At 44.2% G+C, this 16,150-nt stretch overlaps 1 protein-coding gene across 5 annotated transcripts in view; it reads left to right on the top strand.

Moving 5' to 3' along the window:
• The window catches only part of DSCAM (DS cell adhesion molecule), a 939,729-nt gene that overhangs the window by 772,019 nt on the left and 151,560 nt on the right, over positions 1 to 16,150 (top strand). For 4 of the 5 annotated variants that reach the window (XM_054675091.2, XM_054675090.2, XM_054675092.2 and 1 more), the window contains one exon: positions 10,946 to 11,016. The exons of the other annotated variant lie outside the window; for it this stretch is intronic. In XM_054675091.2, the coding sequence (XP_054531066.1) occupies positions 10,946 to 11,016 (71 nt within the window). The remainder of the gene's footprint in view (positions 1 to 10,945; positions 11,017 to 16,150) is intronic. 5 annotated transcript variants of the gene reach the window in all.

Raw genomic sequence — 16,150 nt, 5'->3', positions numbered from 1 at the left:
ACATGCACACAGGCACGCACCAGTGTATTCACACCCCTTAACACACTGCGAGCCACTCATGTTTCCTGGGGGTGAAATTAACAGGTGTGCAGAGAACTGAGCAATCAATCAGGCAATGGTCCATGAATGCTGATTGTCAGCCCGCCTCCTGGCAGGAGGAGAGGAAGCCACTGTACTTGGGTTTCATCCACAAGGATTGCATGCCTGGCCCATTTATTGTAGGGAAAGGGTGTCCAGCTCCCAAACCTACCTCTTCTTTTCCTGCCCACCATCAGAGCAATCAGCCACTCCCTACTGCAGGGAAGATGGCAGCTTAGTCTCAGGTCCCTGTTTCTCCATCACCAAGATTAAGGTGATTGCCACACCCAGATGGCTAACAGAAGACCGGAGGTTTGTTCCAACTTTCAAGAGAGGTTGATCTTGGCTTCCTTCCTACCACCTCATCTCTGCTACCCTCATTAACAGCATCCCAAATATAAATGGAGCTTATGTATCTCTTAAGTACTTTTCTACAATTTGTAATGATATCTCTCACTACGTGTTTAACAAATCTCATATTGCCAAACGGGTCAATTATTTTCGATTTTTCATTAGTATAAACACCACTACAATGAACATCCTGGTGGTATGTCTTTTGCTATCTCCGAGAGCATTTTCTTAGATTAAATCCTAAGAAGTCGGATGGCTGGATCAATCAAATGCAACATTTTCACCCTTCTGATATCTGTAATCAGTGTTGTCCTCAAGAGAATAGGTTAAAATGTACAACTCTTCCGGAACTGCAGAGGAATGGCCATTTTTCAATGCTGGAAGATGTCAGTTCTTGAAAATTGTTTTCAAGAGTGAGTGACAGAAGATCTTTAGGCTGAAGTGCCTGAGAGTGAGCCATTTCTGAGACTTGGATTCTCTGTATGATTTCTCATCTGCAAAATGGACATTATGATGCCTTTCTGCCCCTTACACAGACATATCTGATCACTGAAAAAAACTCAAGCTCTGAAAATACTTTGCATGTCTCAGAAATAAGTGGGAAATAAGTGTTAATCTGCTTCTGCAAAAAATAGAATTGTATTTAATTATGTATGTAAACAACCCACTAACATCCTCAGATCCCTGAGATTTCATTATGCTGGGTACTTAGGGAGAATAAGCTGTCCCCATCCTTCAGCCCAAAATGTCATCTCTGACTTCCTGCTCAATCTTCTCCTTCTCTCTCAAGCCCTTTTCTAATCCCGCCCCATCCCAGCCACCTCCTCGGGAAAACAGCATTTTTCCGGTGGTGCATTTTGCACCTGCTTTTCTGATTGCCATTATTAATGCTGCTGTTGTTGCTTTTTTCTTCGTTTCCTCTGTGACCTCCGCTGCGGCTGGCAGTTGCCATGGAAGCAGCTCTCTCCCTGCCAGAAGGCCAGGTGAACAGCCTCTGGGGTGCTGGTCTGCTGGGCAGCTGCCTGGCATGTCTGCAGACAGATGCAGATGCTGCCTCTTTGGCTCCCAGGCTGGCCTTTTGTATTGTATCTGGGTGTGCTGGCTGTGGCAGCCCCACACAGCCCCTCTCCTTTAATATTCAGAGGAGCTAAGGGGAAGGGAAGGAAAGGAGCAGGTTCTAGAAATGAAAAGCTACAGCAGATAACTTGTCTTTGTCTTGGTTCATAGGTTTGCATGACTGAAATTAAAAAGTCGATTTCCCATGTGTGACTTACCTAGAATGGGGTGCTCTGGCCAAAGACATCCTCATTAGAGTATTGAGCAGGGGCTGTAGACACTGCTGCCCCTTCCCAGCAGGCAAACCCAAAGGCACATCTTTTTAGGAGCTGTAGCTGTCTTGAGGTGACCTTGTCCCACTGTTCCCTTATTCCTCATATGGGAGCCTCCGGAAGCTGTCGGCCCACTCACTTTTACTGTAATCTAGTACCCAAGTCTTGGGCACACGAGGATGCCCCCCGATGCTACTACTTTGCAATGACACTTAGTGACTCCCCAGAGCCCAGTGCCCAGCACTCACCTGCCTTTGCATGTTCCCACACCTCTATTGTTGTGCTTCTTCCCCTGTCTTGAAGGCACTACAAGTTCCATGTCTCCTTTTCTGTGCTCTTCCTTGAAAAGTCAAGTTCAAGAATGCCTTCCTCCCTGGTGCAATGCCTTTTTCCATCTTCCAGGTATAGTTAAGACAGAGGAGGGATTTTGCTGACAGTAGCCTTTGAGGTATATCATCATGTCTTCATGGACCCTGCTGTCCATGATGATATTCCACCTGATGTGGAGGGGGCTGTGGCCCCCTCCACACCAGGGGGCATATGCGCTTACAATTCTGTCCCTTTTGTGTGTCTGGCATAAGGGAGATGAAAGTATGAGATGAACGTTTATAAACATTACCCACAGTATTGCCTTTAGAATGGGTGTCACAATGAGCAGAGTGTGTGTGTGTGCCTATGTGTGTGCGTGTGTGTGTGTGTGTGTGTGTGTGTGTGTTGAGAAAATATATCCTGGATTAAACCCACAGTGAAATTCTGAAGGGTGCCCTGGTCTGAATGTTCATGCCTTCCCTTTCAAATGAGTATCCTGAAACCTAATTCCTAATGCAATAATATTAAGAAGTGGGGCCTTTAGGAAGTGAGGGTGGACCCGTCATTAATAGCATCAGTATGCCCTTATACAATAGGCCCAAGGCCCAATAAGATCACTTACCCCTTCTGCCCCGGGAGGACATGGGAAGAAGGCACCATCTATGAACCAGAAGAATGAGGCCTGACCAGACACCAAATCTGGCATCTTGATCTTGGAATTGTCAGCCTCTAGAAATAAATTTCTGTAAGAAATAAACTTCTGAGCCAGGCGCGGTAGTTCACGCCTATAATCCCAGCACTTTGGGAGGCTGAGGCAGGGGGATCACTTGAGGTCAGGAGTTCGAGACCAGCCTGGCCAACATGGCTAAACTCCGTCTCTACTAAAAATAAAAAAAAAATTAGCCATGCATTGTGGCACATGCCTGTAATCCCAGCTACTTGGGAGGCTGAGGCAGGAGAATCGCTTGAACCCTGGAGGCGGAGGTTGCAGTGAGCCAAGGTCGTGCCACTGCACTCCAGCCTGGGCAACAGAGTGAGACTCCTTGTCAAAAAAAGAAACAGAAATAAATAAACTTCTGTTGTGTATAAGTCATGCAGTTTAGAGTACTTTGTTATAGCAGCCCCAAAAGACTAAGACAAGGACTTCATGCAGAAAAGTAGAGAAAGGTGAAAGATAGAACAGGAAGGCTGAGAGGAAAGAAGATGGGGAAAGAATACAGCCCCCATCAGAGCTCCAGTGACCACCCATGAAATGGCTGCATCTGGAGCTTGAGGTGCCCTCCCCCCATCCTGATGGAATAGGGCATGTCCCAGGCCATAAGCTGCAGCCCACGACAGACCAGGCCTGTGGATGTGAGTCTGCTCAGTGTTGTGCGAAACTTTTAAATTCGATGTTAATTTTTAAAATCTGGAAATTTCAGCTGAAAATCTAAATTTTGAGTTCCTCTTGAGTTCCTGCTTGGCAGCAATGAGCTGGAGTTAAGCATGGAGTGGCCATCCCAGAGGCTGACCATACCCCCTCAGTGAGCCATAGTTCCCATCCTCCATTCATTGAAGGATCAGCAAACTACAGTCGGTGAGCCAAATTTCACCTACAGACCTTGAACTAAGCATAGTTTTTACATCTTTTTTAAAAAAAAAAAAAGAATAACATGGGCCCATAAAGCCCAAAATTTGTACTATCTGAGTCTTTACAGAAATGTTTATGGATCTCTGATGAAGTCTGGCCACCATGGGAATTTGAGTTTTAGATTTCTGCTGTATCTACTGCAAAGCTTAGTGAGGAAGGGATTGCTGCCACTGGCATAGTGTCCCTACCTAATGTTGGGAAATCTCATTGCTCCAACCCCAAACTACTCAGTTTATTTGCATGTGTTGCATGTGAAAGTGCATAAAGCGTTATCATACCACTTTAATACACTCGACCTCAGAGAATAGCCATGAAGCCAAGACCACACCATTCAGCACAGTCTTCATGGCTTCCCCAACCACCCCTAGCACCAGCAGCCCCCACAACAAAGGAGCAGTCGAGAGAGTAAGTGACACAGTCGGAGTTAATGAGATGAGCTGTTAATGGACCCTAAGTGTGTCCCTTTGACACGGATCGGCCACGTGACATGTGGTATTCACAGCTAACCCTTGCTACAGACCAACTTCCCCATTAGCAGCTGCCCTCTGCAGGTCATGAGTCACTTAGTGCCTTGTGACCGAGTTTGGGGTGGCTGCCCCCTTCATTATTTTCACTATAAATCTGTGCATAGAACATGCAGCTTCAATTAGTGGGTGCTCATTGAAACACCACTGATTTTGACAGACCATCAGAGAATGGAAGGTGTGGATTATGGAAGGGTCATGACGCAGAGTCGCTGGGTTTCCAATGAATCTGGCACTGTGTTAAGTCCTTGCCTCATCTTTCCTCCCATTCCGGGCAGCAGCTGTGACCTGGAAGAAGAGTTTCCTATGTGCTGAGCTGGGGTGGAGGGGAGAGGATGGAATGAGGGCAGAAGGAATAAAAGTCAGGAGCATGTGAAGCAAACACAGGGCTAGCTGTGCTCATTAGTGCAGAGGGCGTCATCAATGTGTTCTTCAGTAAGAGTCAAATGCACAGCATTCACTCAGCGAGAAGAGCCGAGCACACCCCATGACCAACCAGGCCCTCAGCGATCTGCCTCTAGATTTTTGTCATTCTCCTCCATCCTGGGTTTGAAGAAACTTTGGGAATTAAATCTAAAGAAAGTTATCGGCCTTCTTGCTGTCCCTCATACACATTGTGTATACCCCTGTCTGCTATCCTGAAAGGTTCTGGAACAGTTCTGGAATGTTCTGAAATGTTCTTCGTCTCTTCCCTTACCACTTTCAAATATTATTCTCCAAGAATCCGATCCTGGCCACCCTATTAAAATTCAACCCACTGCCCACTCCACTGGGTCCCCTGCCTCCCTTACCACTCTCCTTCTAACAGTCGCTTGTATCAGCACCCAGTGTACTGTATAAGTTGTTGATTTATTTTGCTTATGGTCTGCTTTGATCCCATCCCACCAGGGCAGGTGGAGTTGCTTGTTCTGCTCACTCACTGCTGTATCCCAGGCACCTAGATTGGTGTTTAGCACATAGGATGTGCTAATTAAATAAGTAGGTTAAATAAATCAGCCATTTATTTAATAAGTAGTTATTACATGACTTCAGCCTTTCCCCATCTGGGCACCAGCTATTCTTTGTCGTATTTTGATTTTTACTAAATACTGTCTTGGTTCCCTTTGTCCAACACAGAGCATGCCTCTCGCCCACCCACCCAACTCCTGTAGAAGACAAACGTGTGTTTGTAGAATTATGCAGCTGCTCCTCACTACTTTTTAAAAATTTATATATTTTTTCTGCTTTTGTATCCCGGTCTTTGCCTAGTTTAGGACCTGGCACATAGAAGGCAAATCTCCCAATCAGAACCAGAGGCAAAAATGTGGGACTGGTTCTCACTGGGGTGATTGAGCCCATATCAATTAATGATGAGGCCCCAAGATGCTGGCTAAAGCCAAGATATTGAGACAGGGAGGAGAGTATTTTGGAGCAGAATGGAGCACCGAGGCTTGAGTCTCAGCTCTGGGAGGGACACAGGAGCTGCTGGGCAGTGGGAGGCTGTCCAGCTGGGGAGGGACAGAAGCAGAGACAGCGTAGCCAGGAAGGATCAGGACAGGGAAGCAAAGCGGAGATCCATGCGTTTGGCAATCAGGAGGTGCCCGTCATCCCTATGTTTTCAGCCACACAGAATGAATTGTCCTGACTTTTACCTCTGCAAACATAATACAAATTATAAAGATAGTCTTTGCTTATTACTGCTTTACAGATTGAAGAGTTTTGGCTTTCGTAGAAATGCAGAGTTTATTTTGGAAAATCACGTGTTTTTTGTGAGATGGAGTCTTGCTCTATTGCCCAGACTGGAGTGCAATGGCACAATCTCAGCTCACTACAACCTCTGCCTCCTGGGTTCAAGCGGTTATCCTGCCTCAGCCTCCCCAGTAGCTGGGATTATGGGCATGCACCACTGCACCCAGCAAATTTGTGTATTTTTAGTAGAGACCATGTTTCACCATGTTGGCCAGGCTGGTCTTGAGCTCCTGACCTCGGGTGATCTGCCCACTTTGGCTTCCAAAGTGGGGAAGCCAATTCTGCTTTTTCTATATATTACATTTGAAACCATGTAAGTAAATTCTTAAATGTCCAATGTCAACACAATTTTCAAATTTAGTTAAATAAATGGATATACCTAATTTTTGACCCTTAATACATTTTGCATTGGAAACTCAATCGGCTTTGGATTGTAATTTTATAGGCATCATTGGCAATGAGATGATAACCTATGAAAAAATTACAGCTCAGGAGTTATACAGAAAGCAATAAAATTCTTAAAGAAGGGAAATTTTTTATAATTTAAAAAATTTTTAAAGTAATGTTTTAGAAACATAGTAGAAAATTTAGTGCCCTTTGTAAAACACAAGCAAACAAAAAAACCTTCCTAATGATATTGGACATAGCCCTATTGTGTGTTTGTACAAATTAAATTATTTTGGTTTGTCTGGACTGTTTTCATCACTTTTTTTTTTAGGAGGAGGGATCCAAATGCTTTCACTTCAGGGAACAGGCAGAACAATAAATACATTACTGACAAATCATGTCAGCATTGGTAGGCTAAGTAATAAAGCTGTTACATTCTTAAAAACAGTTAAGTCTGTCCTGGATACAAGAACTGTACACCCTCTCCTCTTCAGTGGGGACCTTCATAAAATACCAGACCTGGGCCTGGCATGGTGGCTCACACCTGTAATCCCAGCACTTTGGGAGGCTGAGGCGGGCAGATCACTTGAGGCCAGGAGTTTGAGACCAGCCTGGGCAACATGGCGAAACCCCACCTCTACTAAAAATGCAAAAGTCAGCCAGGCGTGGTGGCACACACCTGTAATCCCAACTACTTGGGAGATTGAAGCAGGAGAATAGCTTGAACCTGGGCGGTAGAGGTTGCAGTGAGTCGAGATAGTGCCACTGCATTCTAGCCTGGGCGACAGAGTGAGACCTTGTCTCAAGAAAAATAAAATAAATACCAGACCAGATTGGAAAAGTAAGTTACTCCCAATTCATGATTACATTATGATATGTATGCTATCTGATAGAATTGGGGACATTCTTGTAAACACTATGCTGGCACCTTTGGTTTAATTATGAATATATCTCAACTGGAAAATCAAGGTTGCAACTCTTGTGTGCCATCTTCCTGAGAGGACCACACCAAAGGCCATGCCCCAGGGAGCCCAGAGGATTCAGGATGAGACAGTGCCCCTGACGTTGCCTCCAATTCCTAACAAACTGGCTTCTTGTTAAATTCAGTTAAGTGTAACTAAATTAAAGTAACCCAGCCTCAGTATAGCTGTCAGACTCAAAAATCATTTTTCAAGGATTTTTATGGAAAACCGTGTGCTTTTCAATGAGCACAGAATTATCTGTGTGTGAGGGAAATCCATTCCATGAGTTTTTATTGAATTTGAGGTCCAAAGTTTCCTGCCTAAGAGCTTGACCCCATGTGCAAGAAATTGGGTGCAGAGGCTCAACAATAATCATCACCATTAGCTGGAAGCCATTCTCTCCCTTGGCTCCTGTTCTGGACTTTAACTTCAGTTCTAGCAGAGCCTTTGCATTTTTGGAACTAATAGATCTGAGAGGCTGTAGCACTCCAGACTGCCAGCTGTCCCCGGACCTGCTGAGGAGAGGGATGCATGCTCAGCATTTCAGCATCTACAAATTGCTTTACCCGTTCAAAGCAAGGACTCACTCTGGGCTTAGTTCCTGGTGCCATGTAGAGTCTGCTGGGTGACCAGAGACATGAAAAGACAGACACGCAAACATATATGCACACTACAGGGACAGGTCCCCAGGCCTAGGCGGGTGTCAGCTGCAGCGGGAGGCTCACAGGCATGGGCGGCAAACCCTGATAGAGGGAGAAGAAAGCCCCAGGGAAACGGCTCGGATCTACCCAGGGGTCCCGTGTGTTTTGGACATGGCTGGGACACAGGGTGCATAGGGAGTGTGCAGAACAAAAGCATGGAGAGGACGGCGAGGTGCCTTCTGGGAGCAGAAAATTACTAGGATGGGTGAACAGTGTGAATTGTGCTCTGGGGCCATGTCCCTTTTAAAAGAGTACAATAGAGACCAGAATTAATGTTTAGGAACTAAATAGAAACTGTCACCAGGCATAGAAGTGGGGTGGGAGTGGGGTATCAGAGTGAGAGATAGGGATCCCCATAAGGACAATGGTGGAGAAAGCATAGGACAGGGGCCATTTGGATCAGATGTCAGGGACAGCATCAGCAAGTGTGTGAATGAGGGGTGCAGGGAACAAGCAGCCCAGAGATCTAACCCCCACCTCCTCTCTCTCCAGCTCTTGTCTTTTAACACCTTTGTTTTAATTATAAATACATCTTAACTGGAAAATCGAGGCCGCAATATCCCCATTTCCTTTCAAACTCATATTTCTAAACCATAACAAACCACATATGCTGGAGAATCGGCTTCGTTTCTTGGCATTCTTATAGTATCATTCTCTCCCAGTCCCGCCATCCCTGACCTGCGGAATCAGCTTCCTGCTTGGTCCTCAGTGAGAGGACGGAGCTGTGGAGTCCCATTATCCTCTTGGAGTAGCAATCCCTGCATCTTAGAGCACTGACTCCTGGGGAGGGGCACCTTGATAGAGCGCCTTAGTGCCCTAAGACACAGGGTGCACCCTTTTCTATAGACCATAGCCATTTTCCAAGACTGTGTTTTGTTCCAAAGCCCATAACTCTCTCCTTCATGTTCCCATTCTGATTTCCTGCTTGGCTTATTGTCATATTGTTGAGAAAAGCAACATTCAGGTTTCAACCCGCTTCTTTCAACCAGTAAGTTTACCTGTGTCTGCCCTCACCTGGCTTCCCTTAACCAGTAAGCCTACCTAAGGCCTCCCGTCGCTCTGCCCTCCTCCCATCCCAGAGGTATTTGTTCCTTTGCCCCACTCACTCCATAGCCTGTATCTTCTGCCCTCTTCAGTTTCTGCCAGGACATTCATTATTCCTTCAAGTTTGCCTTTTGTTGTTGTTAAATTTCTCCCATTTGCTTCCCCCTATTTAAAAACACTTAATGATAATTATATTATGATTATGATTTCTTATATTTACTGAGCACATTGTTTTCATAACAACCCTATGATACAAATTCTATTGGCCCATTATATATAGAGAGAAATGGAGTCACAGACAAGCTAAGTAACCTGCAGAAAAAGCACACAGCCAACAAGTGATAGAACCAGAATGTGAACTTGGACAGAAAAAACTCAAATGGCCCATCAACTTAGCAACTACATCATGCTACTACTCAAAACTTCCTCTTCCTTTATAAAAAAGGAAGGGAGCTTTCCCTTAGTCATGCCCTTCCCCAATCTACCCTTTATCTATAAGATAGCTTTACTTTTCCTATTACTTCCAAACTCCCCAAAATGGGTTCATATCCACTACTTCAGCTTTCTTATCTCCCGTGTGCCATACAACCTTTTGCAAATGTCCACAGAACTGGCTTTCTGTAGTTCTGCAGTGATCTAAAAATTGTCAATCCAAAAACATTTTTTAATCTAAAGGACTCTTTTCCTCTGATCTCTGTGTCGTCATTTGCTTCTGCTTCTCAGAAGACACCTGTTTTCCCGCTGCCTTGCATTGCAACCTTCTTTCAGTGTGTGTATCTCATAGCTCTGATTACATTCTGAACTCTTGGTTGGCAAAATGTTTTACATCTCTTAGTTCTACACCATGTACCTAGTACCTAGCACATTTCCAACACATGCCTATCAGCTCTAACTGGGATGTAATTGGAATTGTCTCTCATTGGCTCCCTGTAATTGAGATTGTCTCTCATTGGCCCCCTGTAATTGGGATTGTCTCTCATTGGCCCACTGACTTATTGCACACTCAGCAGAAATAGGTTGCTTTAAACTGCACACTTTGTTTTCCTCTTTAACATTGCTTCAGCCCTCTGTGGCTAGAGCCCCTGGTTCACAAGGGTTTTTTTGTTGTTTTTTGTTTGTTTGTGTTTTGAGATGGAGTCTCACTCTGTCGCCCAGGCTGGAGTGCAGTGACACAATCTCAGCTTACTGCAACCTCTGCCTCCTGGGTTCAAGCAATTCTCCTACCTCAGCCTCCCGAGTAGCTGGGACTACAGGTGCATGCCACCACACCCAGCTAATTTTTTGTATTTTTAGTAGAGATGGGGTTTCATCGTGTTAGCCAGGGTGGTCTCAATCTCCTGATCTTGTGATTGCCCACGTCAGCCTCCCAGAGTGCTGGGATTACAGGTGTGAGCCACCGCACCCGGCCACAAGGGTTTTTAATTGAAGAACAAAAGCCATGAAAGACACCCAAAGGCAGAAGAATCTTGATTATTTTTGCCCGAAGTCATTCTAATCAATTGAGAAACCCCAATACCACATCACTAAGCAAAGCTTCAGCGGGGAGAGAAGGACCTTCAATACACAGCATAGACAGCATTTTATAAGGGAAATTTTGTTTTACAACTTTCTGTTGTACCCCTTGTTCAAAATTGGGATTGATTCAAGAGGTTGTCAAAGACATGGTGAGAAGGAATACCATGATAGGTCCCCAAGATTCATGTTTCCAAAGAGCAAATAAACAAAGGCCTAGAGTTGGACACAGTAATTCTACAAAATTGACATTTCCCATGACCGCTAAACACTTCTTTCTCTGTGCCAAACATGGGGATGGGTTGTCCTCGAGGACCACCTTTGGCTGTGTAGGCTTCGATCTGCTCCGGAAAGTGTCTCTAACCTGCCTGTGGGTTTTTGGTCCTTACAGCTCCTGATGGTCCACCTCAGGAAGTTCACCTGGAGCCTATATCATCTCAGAGCATCAGGGTCACATGGAAGGTAAACTCAGCAAACACTTGTATTCTCGGTGCTTTCCCCCCAGGGCGAACCCTTCACTCCTGTTCAGTGTTATGACACCAAGACTCTCTAATTTTACAAAACTTTTATTTTTTCAAAATTCAGTTGAAAGCCCTTTTCTTAAAATGCAGTATTTGTGTCCACATTTTGAATACTTTTACAGCAAATTCTGTGTCTCAGAAAATAAAGTGGTTGTATCTTTTTTTTTTTCTTCCTTGAATCTTGATCAAGGTCTAAGCAGTAGTCTCTACAGAAATAGTAAAACTGATGTCCCTGACTGCATGCTCTCATTTCATCCCAGCAAAAATGTTTTCAAATTGCTTTTTTTAAATGGCAAAGCATGCGGTGGCAGACAGGCCACCGAGGTGGCAGAAAACAGGCCAAGTCCTCACTGTGCCACTAACTAGATTTGTTCTCAAGAAAGCCCCTAAATTTTCTTGCCAGTGAAGTGAGCTGTTGAATCCACTGACTCCCAGGGCAGTGCTACCCCATGTGTGGCCCATAGAGGCAGACTGGCTGCTGGTTACTTTAGTGTTTGTTGGAAGTAGCTGGGAGAGAAAGAAAGCTTGAGCCACAGTGTAAACAATTGCATCACTAAGCACATCGTTTCATTCAACAGCCATGGTTTCCATAGCAAATTTTCTCAAGTAAGGAAGCAGTGTTGATTCTGGAGCAAGCTCATCACCAACCACCACTGTTCCATGGCCTTCAGGTCAGTAGCATGGCCCTGACCTGGTGGGCCATGGCATTAGTCATCCTCCTGAATGTGCTCTTGGAGATGGCTCTGTCTTAGGCCAAATTCCGTTTCATCCAGAACGTTATTATCGAATCAAAAGTTCTGCAACATTGCATTAACTATCCCAGCTCTGAATTTCTCTCATGGCATGTGATTTTTTTTCTTGTCTCTTTCCTCACCCTTTTTTTTCTGTGGCGTCACTGGGAGAAGAGGGCAGCCAACAGCTACAATAAGGTCTTCGCGTCACACGCCTCTTCTAACCATTGCATCTGTTTGTTTGATTGATTGTTTGTTTGTTTTCCTTCTAGTATGGGTTCTTTCATAAGATGACCAGCCTCTGTAACAAAAATGGATTTTCATTGTTGGGGCGGATACCACCTTTGGTATTACGGGCGTTAATGCAGCGAGCCCCTTTGTGTCAGCGTTTCTCAACCGCAGCCAATGAGTTGTGTTTCCAGCGGGCAGCGTGATATGACTGTTTAGCTGCATAGAAAGTGCAGGCCGAGGAGTGTGGGAGGCGGTGTCATTGGTCTTTGTAAGCACATCCACCCCCTGCGAGCATCACACACATTGTAGAATAAAGACGCTCAGCAAGCCATAACCCCACACGCATTCCCGCCACTCTACAAATGGAATGCTGACTCACTCTGTCTTGAATTGAAGACTGTGAAGTTTTACCCACTAGCTTTACACATTCTCTCGTGTTTTGCCCTGAAAAAGACCAGGTATTACTGTGGCCTCAAAAGCTTTTTGGGTCTTTTGGGTCCTGCATGAGAGAGGTGTCTGTCCACAGAGGATCTAGCTCTTATAACTAAAAATGGAAACTTCTGAGGCTTTAAAAGGCATTGTATCCTTTCTCTCTCTGTAGAAAGCAGCCACAAAAGTCAGTGCATTGCAGTTAAATTTCTCTTTAGTGCCAAAGGGCGAACATGTTGTGGGACTATTTAAAGGAAGCCTGTCTCTCATTAGATTGTGAATCGACTGAATATATTGTTCATGGAGGAGTGCAATCTATCTCTGTAGTGGGCCTTTGTGGCATGGCCTGTCAGCAGGCAGACTTGCCGGTGATCTAACTGACTAATGAGGTTGGGGCTGCCCTGTCACCAGCTTAGCATTTCACATCGGCCTGTTTATATAATGAGCTTTTAAAGGACACCACTGATTCAATCGAATTGGACGCTATTACACGAAATCTTAAGTATATGTAAAGGACAATATGTTACATATAACATGCCTTTATTTATGGCATAAAATTCAGAATATCTGTTTTGTGTGAGGAGAAAGAAAGAAGGAGAAATAGCATTAGCCCCAAAGAGGGAGCCCCACCTCTGTCAGCCACGGTGGACATATGCAGTCGTGGGAAGTCTAAGGTGGAAGCTCATTCATGGTCACGGACGCTGATCAGAAGTAAAAGATGCATTCAGTACAGAGACACAGGGTAAAGGAGGAAATAGCTCTGGGATTTTGGTGGGAAAATAGCCATTTAGACTCTAAGCCTTTGAAAGGTAAGGGGCACTTTGGTGGCCTTTCTGTAACACTGGAGATAGATATTACATTTATTTAATTATCATTGAACAAGCACTGCTTCTGTTAACGACACCCTCTATTGATCAAAATAAGCAACTTTCCACTTTTATTTCATTTTATTTTATTTATTTATTTATTTTGAGACAGAGTCTCACTCTGTCGCCCAGGCTGGAGTGCAGTGGCACGATCTTTGCTCATTGCAACCTGTGTCTCCCGAGTTCAAGCAATTCTCCTGCCTCAGCCTCCCAAGTAGCTGGGATTACAGGCATGTGCCACCACACCCAGCTACTTTTTTTGTATTTTTAGTAGAGACAGAGGTTTTCACCATGTTGGCCAGGCTGGTCTTGAACTCCCGACTTCACGTGATCCACCCACCTTGGCCTCCCAAACTGCTGGGATTACAGGCGTGAGCTACCACACCTGGCACCCTTTTTATCTTAGTTATTTCTTTCACCAAAGAAGAGCTTCTAATTTTAAAATCTTTCATGTCCAGCAAAGGTTGCTCAGGACCTAGTGAATGCAGCCATCCTACATCAGCTGCAGCACCTGGATTCAGGCCCCTTATCTTGCCCCGCCTTCCCAGGGATACCTACCCAAGCAGCAGTCCACAAGTGTCATCGTCTGTCCTGTCAGTGTTCAGGCGGTTTGTAACACGCTTACCTCTCCTGTCCATTCCTGCTCATTTGAGGCTCAGATTGTGCATGACTGCCCCCATGAAGATGGGAATCCCCAGAGTGCAATTAGAGTTTCACCCTCTATGTTACCCATTGCTCTTGGCGATGGCTCAGGGAGGTTCCCACTCAGTGGCTTCTGCAGTCTGTTTCATGTGCATCCCCTCCACTGTTCTGGGAGCTCCTTGGCAGCAGGAAGAGAGGCTTACTCAGTTCTGATCCCTCATGGCTGGCATGTGTTCCATGAATGAATGAATGGGTGAGTGAAGAAGAGGTGAGTGTATATGTGAGCTGGGAATGAAGAGGCCTAGAAGACAAGTGTTCCATATCACAATTGCCTGTGGAGCATTACGTGTTTCCGAGACTGCCATGGAGATGGCATCCCCCCTATTAGGATCTCCAGAGAGCAAACATGCTGAGCTCAGGTCTAACTCGTGATACAGTGAAATGCCCTAGACTGTACAACGGCAGGCACCCAAAGATGTGAACTGCACTCAGTACGCCAGGCGACCAACCACTTTTCATATGAGTCTCTACTATGGTAATTTTCAATATAGTTTATTGAAAAGTAAAGGGCAGTAGTGGTCCAATTTGTGATAAGTTTCATGGGAAATGGACATCTTCACATCCCAAATATAAGCCCATAGAAAGATATTCAAGAGGAATATCTTTCTATGGGCTATATTATGATGTCTATATTATGCAAGATGAAGTCTCAGAAAGGGCTCTTAAATACTTTTACAAATATTAAGCTAATTAAAGTGCTACCCCATGCCTTGACAGAAATCCAAAAGACAATGTAAGCAGTTCTGAATAAATTAAAAGTAAATGACAATAAAGTTTCATTTGACAATCTTGGAGAAACAAAAGGATTTGTGTAAGCAAATACAATTTAATTCATGGCAGGTTTTGTTTCTGATTCAAAATCAGAAAGAATATTTAAAGCTATGGATAATTGATAACATATTTGATGAAGTACCTGAACATTGTACAACTAAGGAATTCTTTGGTTTTTCAGAAAATTCCAATTTTTAGTTTATCTCCTAAAGTGTCTCTTTTAGCAGTGCCTGTCACCTTCTCTCCTAATCAGTCTCAGAATCAGCTGACCCTCTTTGGATGCAAATTAAGGACAATGTGATTACCAGCTGCTTGTGTGCATGCTTGTGTGTGTGTGTGTGTGTGTGTGTGTGTGTGTGTTTGCCATGGTCACTCATAAAATAAAGCATTCATTATTTAGAATATTTAATGATTATATACATCTCAAAACGTTTATGCAGAGAATGCAATTTAAGACAGAGTTTTTTTCCTGTTGATATAAAATTTGTGTTGTTGTTTTATTTTTGCATTAAATAAGAAATCTTTGCAGAACCACAGGCTGTCCCCAAAATATGAAATGGTCAATTGCTTAAATATTCCTGTGCTGAGAACAATTATCAAAGTGATTACTTGCAATAAAAATCCTGAGAATAATTTTACCACTTGGCCCTCAGTATTGTACTATCTGCGTGAAAATTTTACTTAGAATAAGCAAAATTCTCATTTAGAATTAAGAAAGAGAGGTATGATTTCTGTAAAATACTAAGTTGAATATTCAGAGATTTAATTAAATTTCAGTAATCTGAAGAATATTTTTAACCAGAATATCACATCTCCACTATACCCAATAATTCCAGCTAATTGAGGCATCATTACAACCTATTAAGTTTCAGAGTTGAGCTCTTACAACAGGAAAATGACTCAGTCTGTCATTTAAAAACAAAACTGCCTTATTTCCAGTGACCTCCATACTCATGGTTTAATAAACTGCAGGCTCCACTTGCCTTCTGCACTAAAATCCCTCTACCCCAGGAAAGTGCAAGGTACCTTGGAAAAGGCAGTCTTGGAGGCACCTTCCAGCACTAGTATTTCCTGGCCAACTGGGACAGCTGTCCTTCGAGGTATTTGCTCCCCGCCAGGCACGATGCTAAACTTTTGCATGCATTATCTCATTTGATCTGTGAGCTGGGAACACCCAGTTTTGTGCAGAGGGAGATCCTGAAGTCAAAGGAACTTACCCAAGTTCTGAAGGCTGGTGACTGTCAGATTGAGGACTTCCACCCAGGCTGCCTGGTTCTGCCTCCTGGGTCTCTGAGCAGTCAACAATTAATGACTATGAAGTGCCAAGATTGTAGTTCATGCATAA

The sequence above is a fragment of the Pan troglodytes genome, chromosome 22 (genome assembly GCF_028858775.2).
Source record: "Pan troglodytes isolate AG18354 chromosome 22, NHGRI_mPanTro3-v2.0_pri, whole genome shotgun sequence".
Lineage (NCBI taxonomy): Eukaryota > Metazoa > Chordata > Mammalia > Primates > Hominidae > Pan > Pan troglodytes.
The sequence above is the reverse complement of the archived record's forward strand: the minus strand, read 5'-3'. Positions and strand labels throughout refer to the sequence as shown.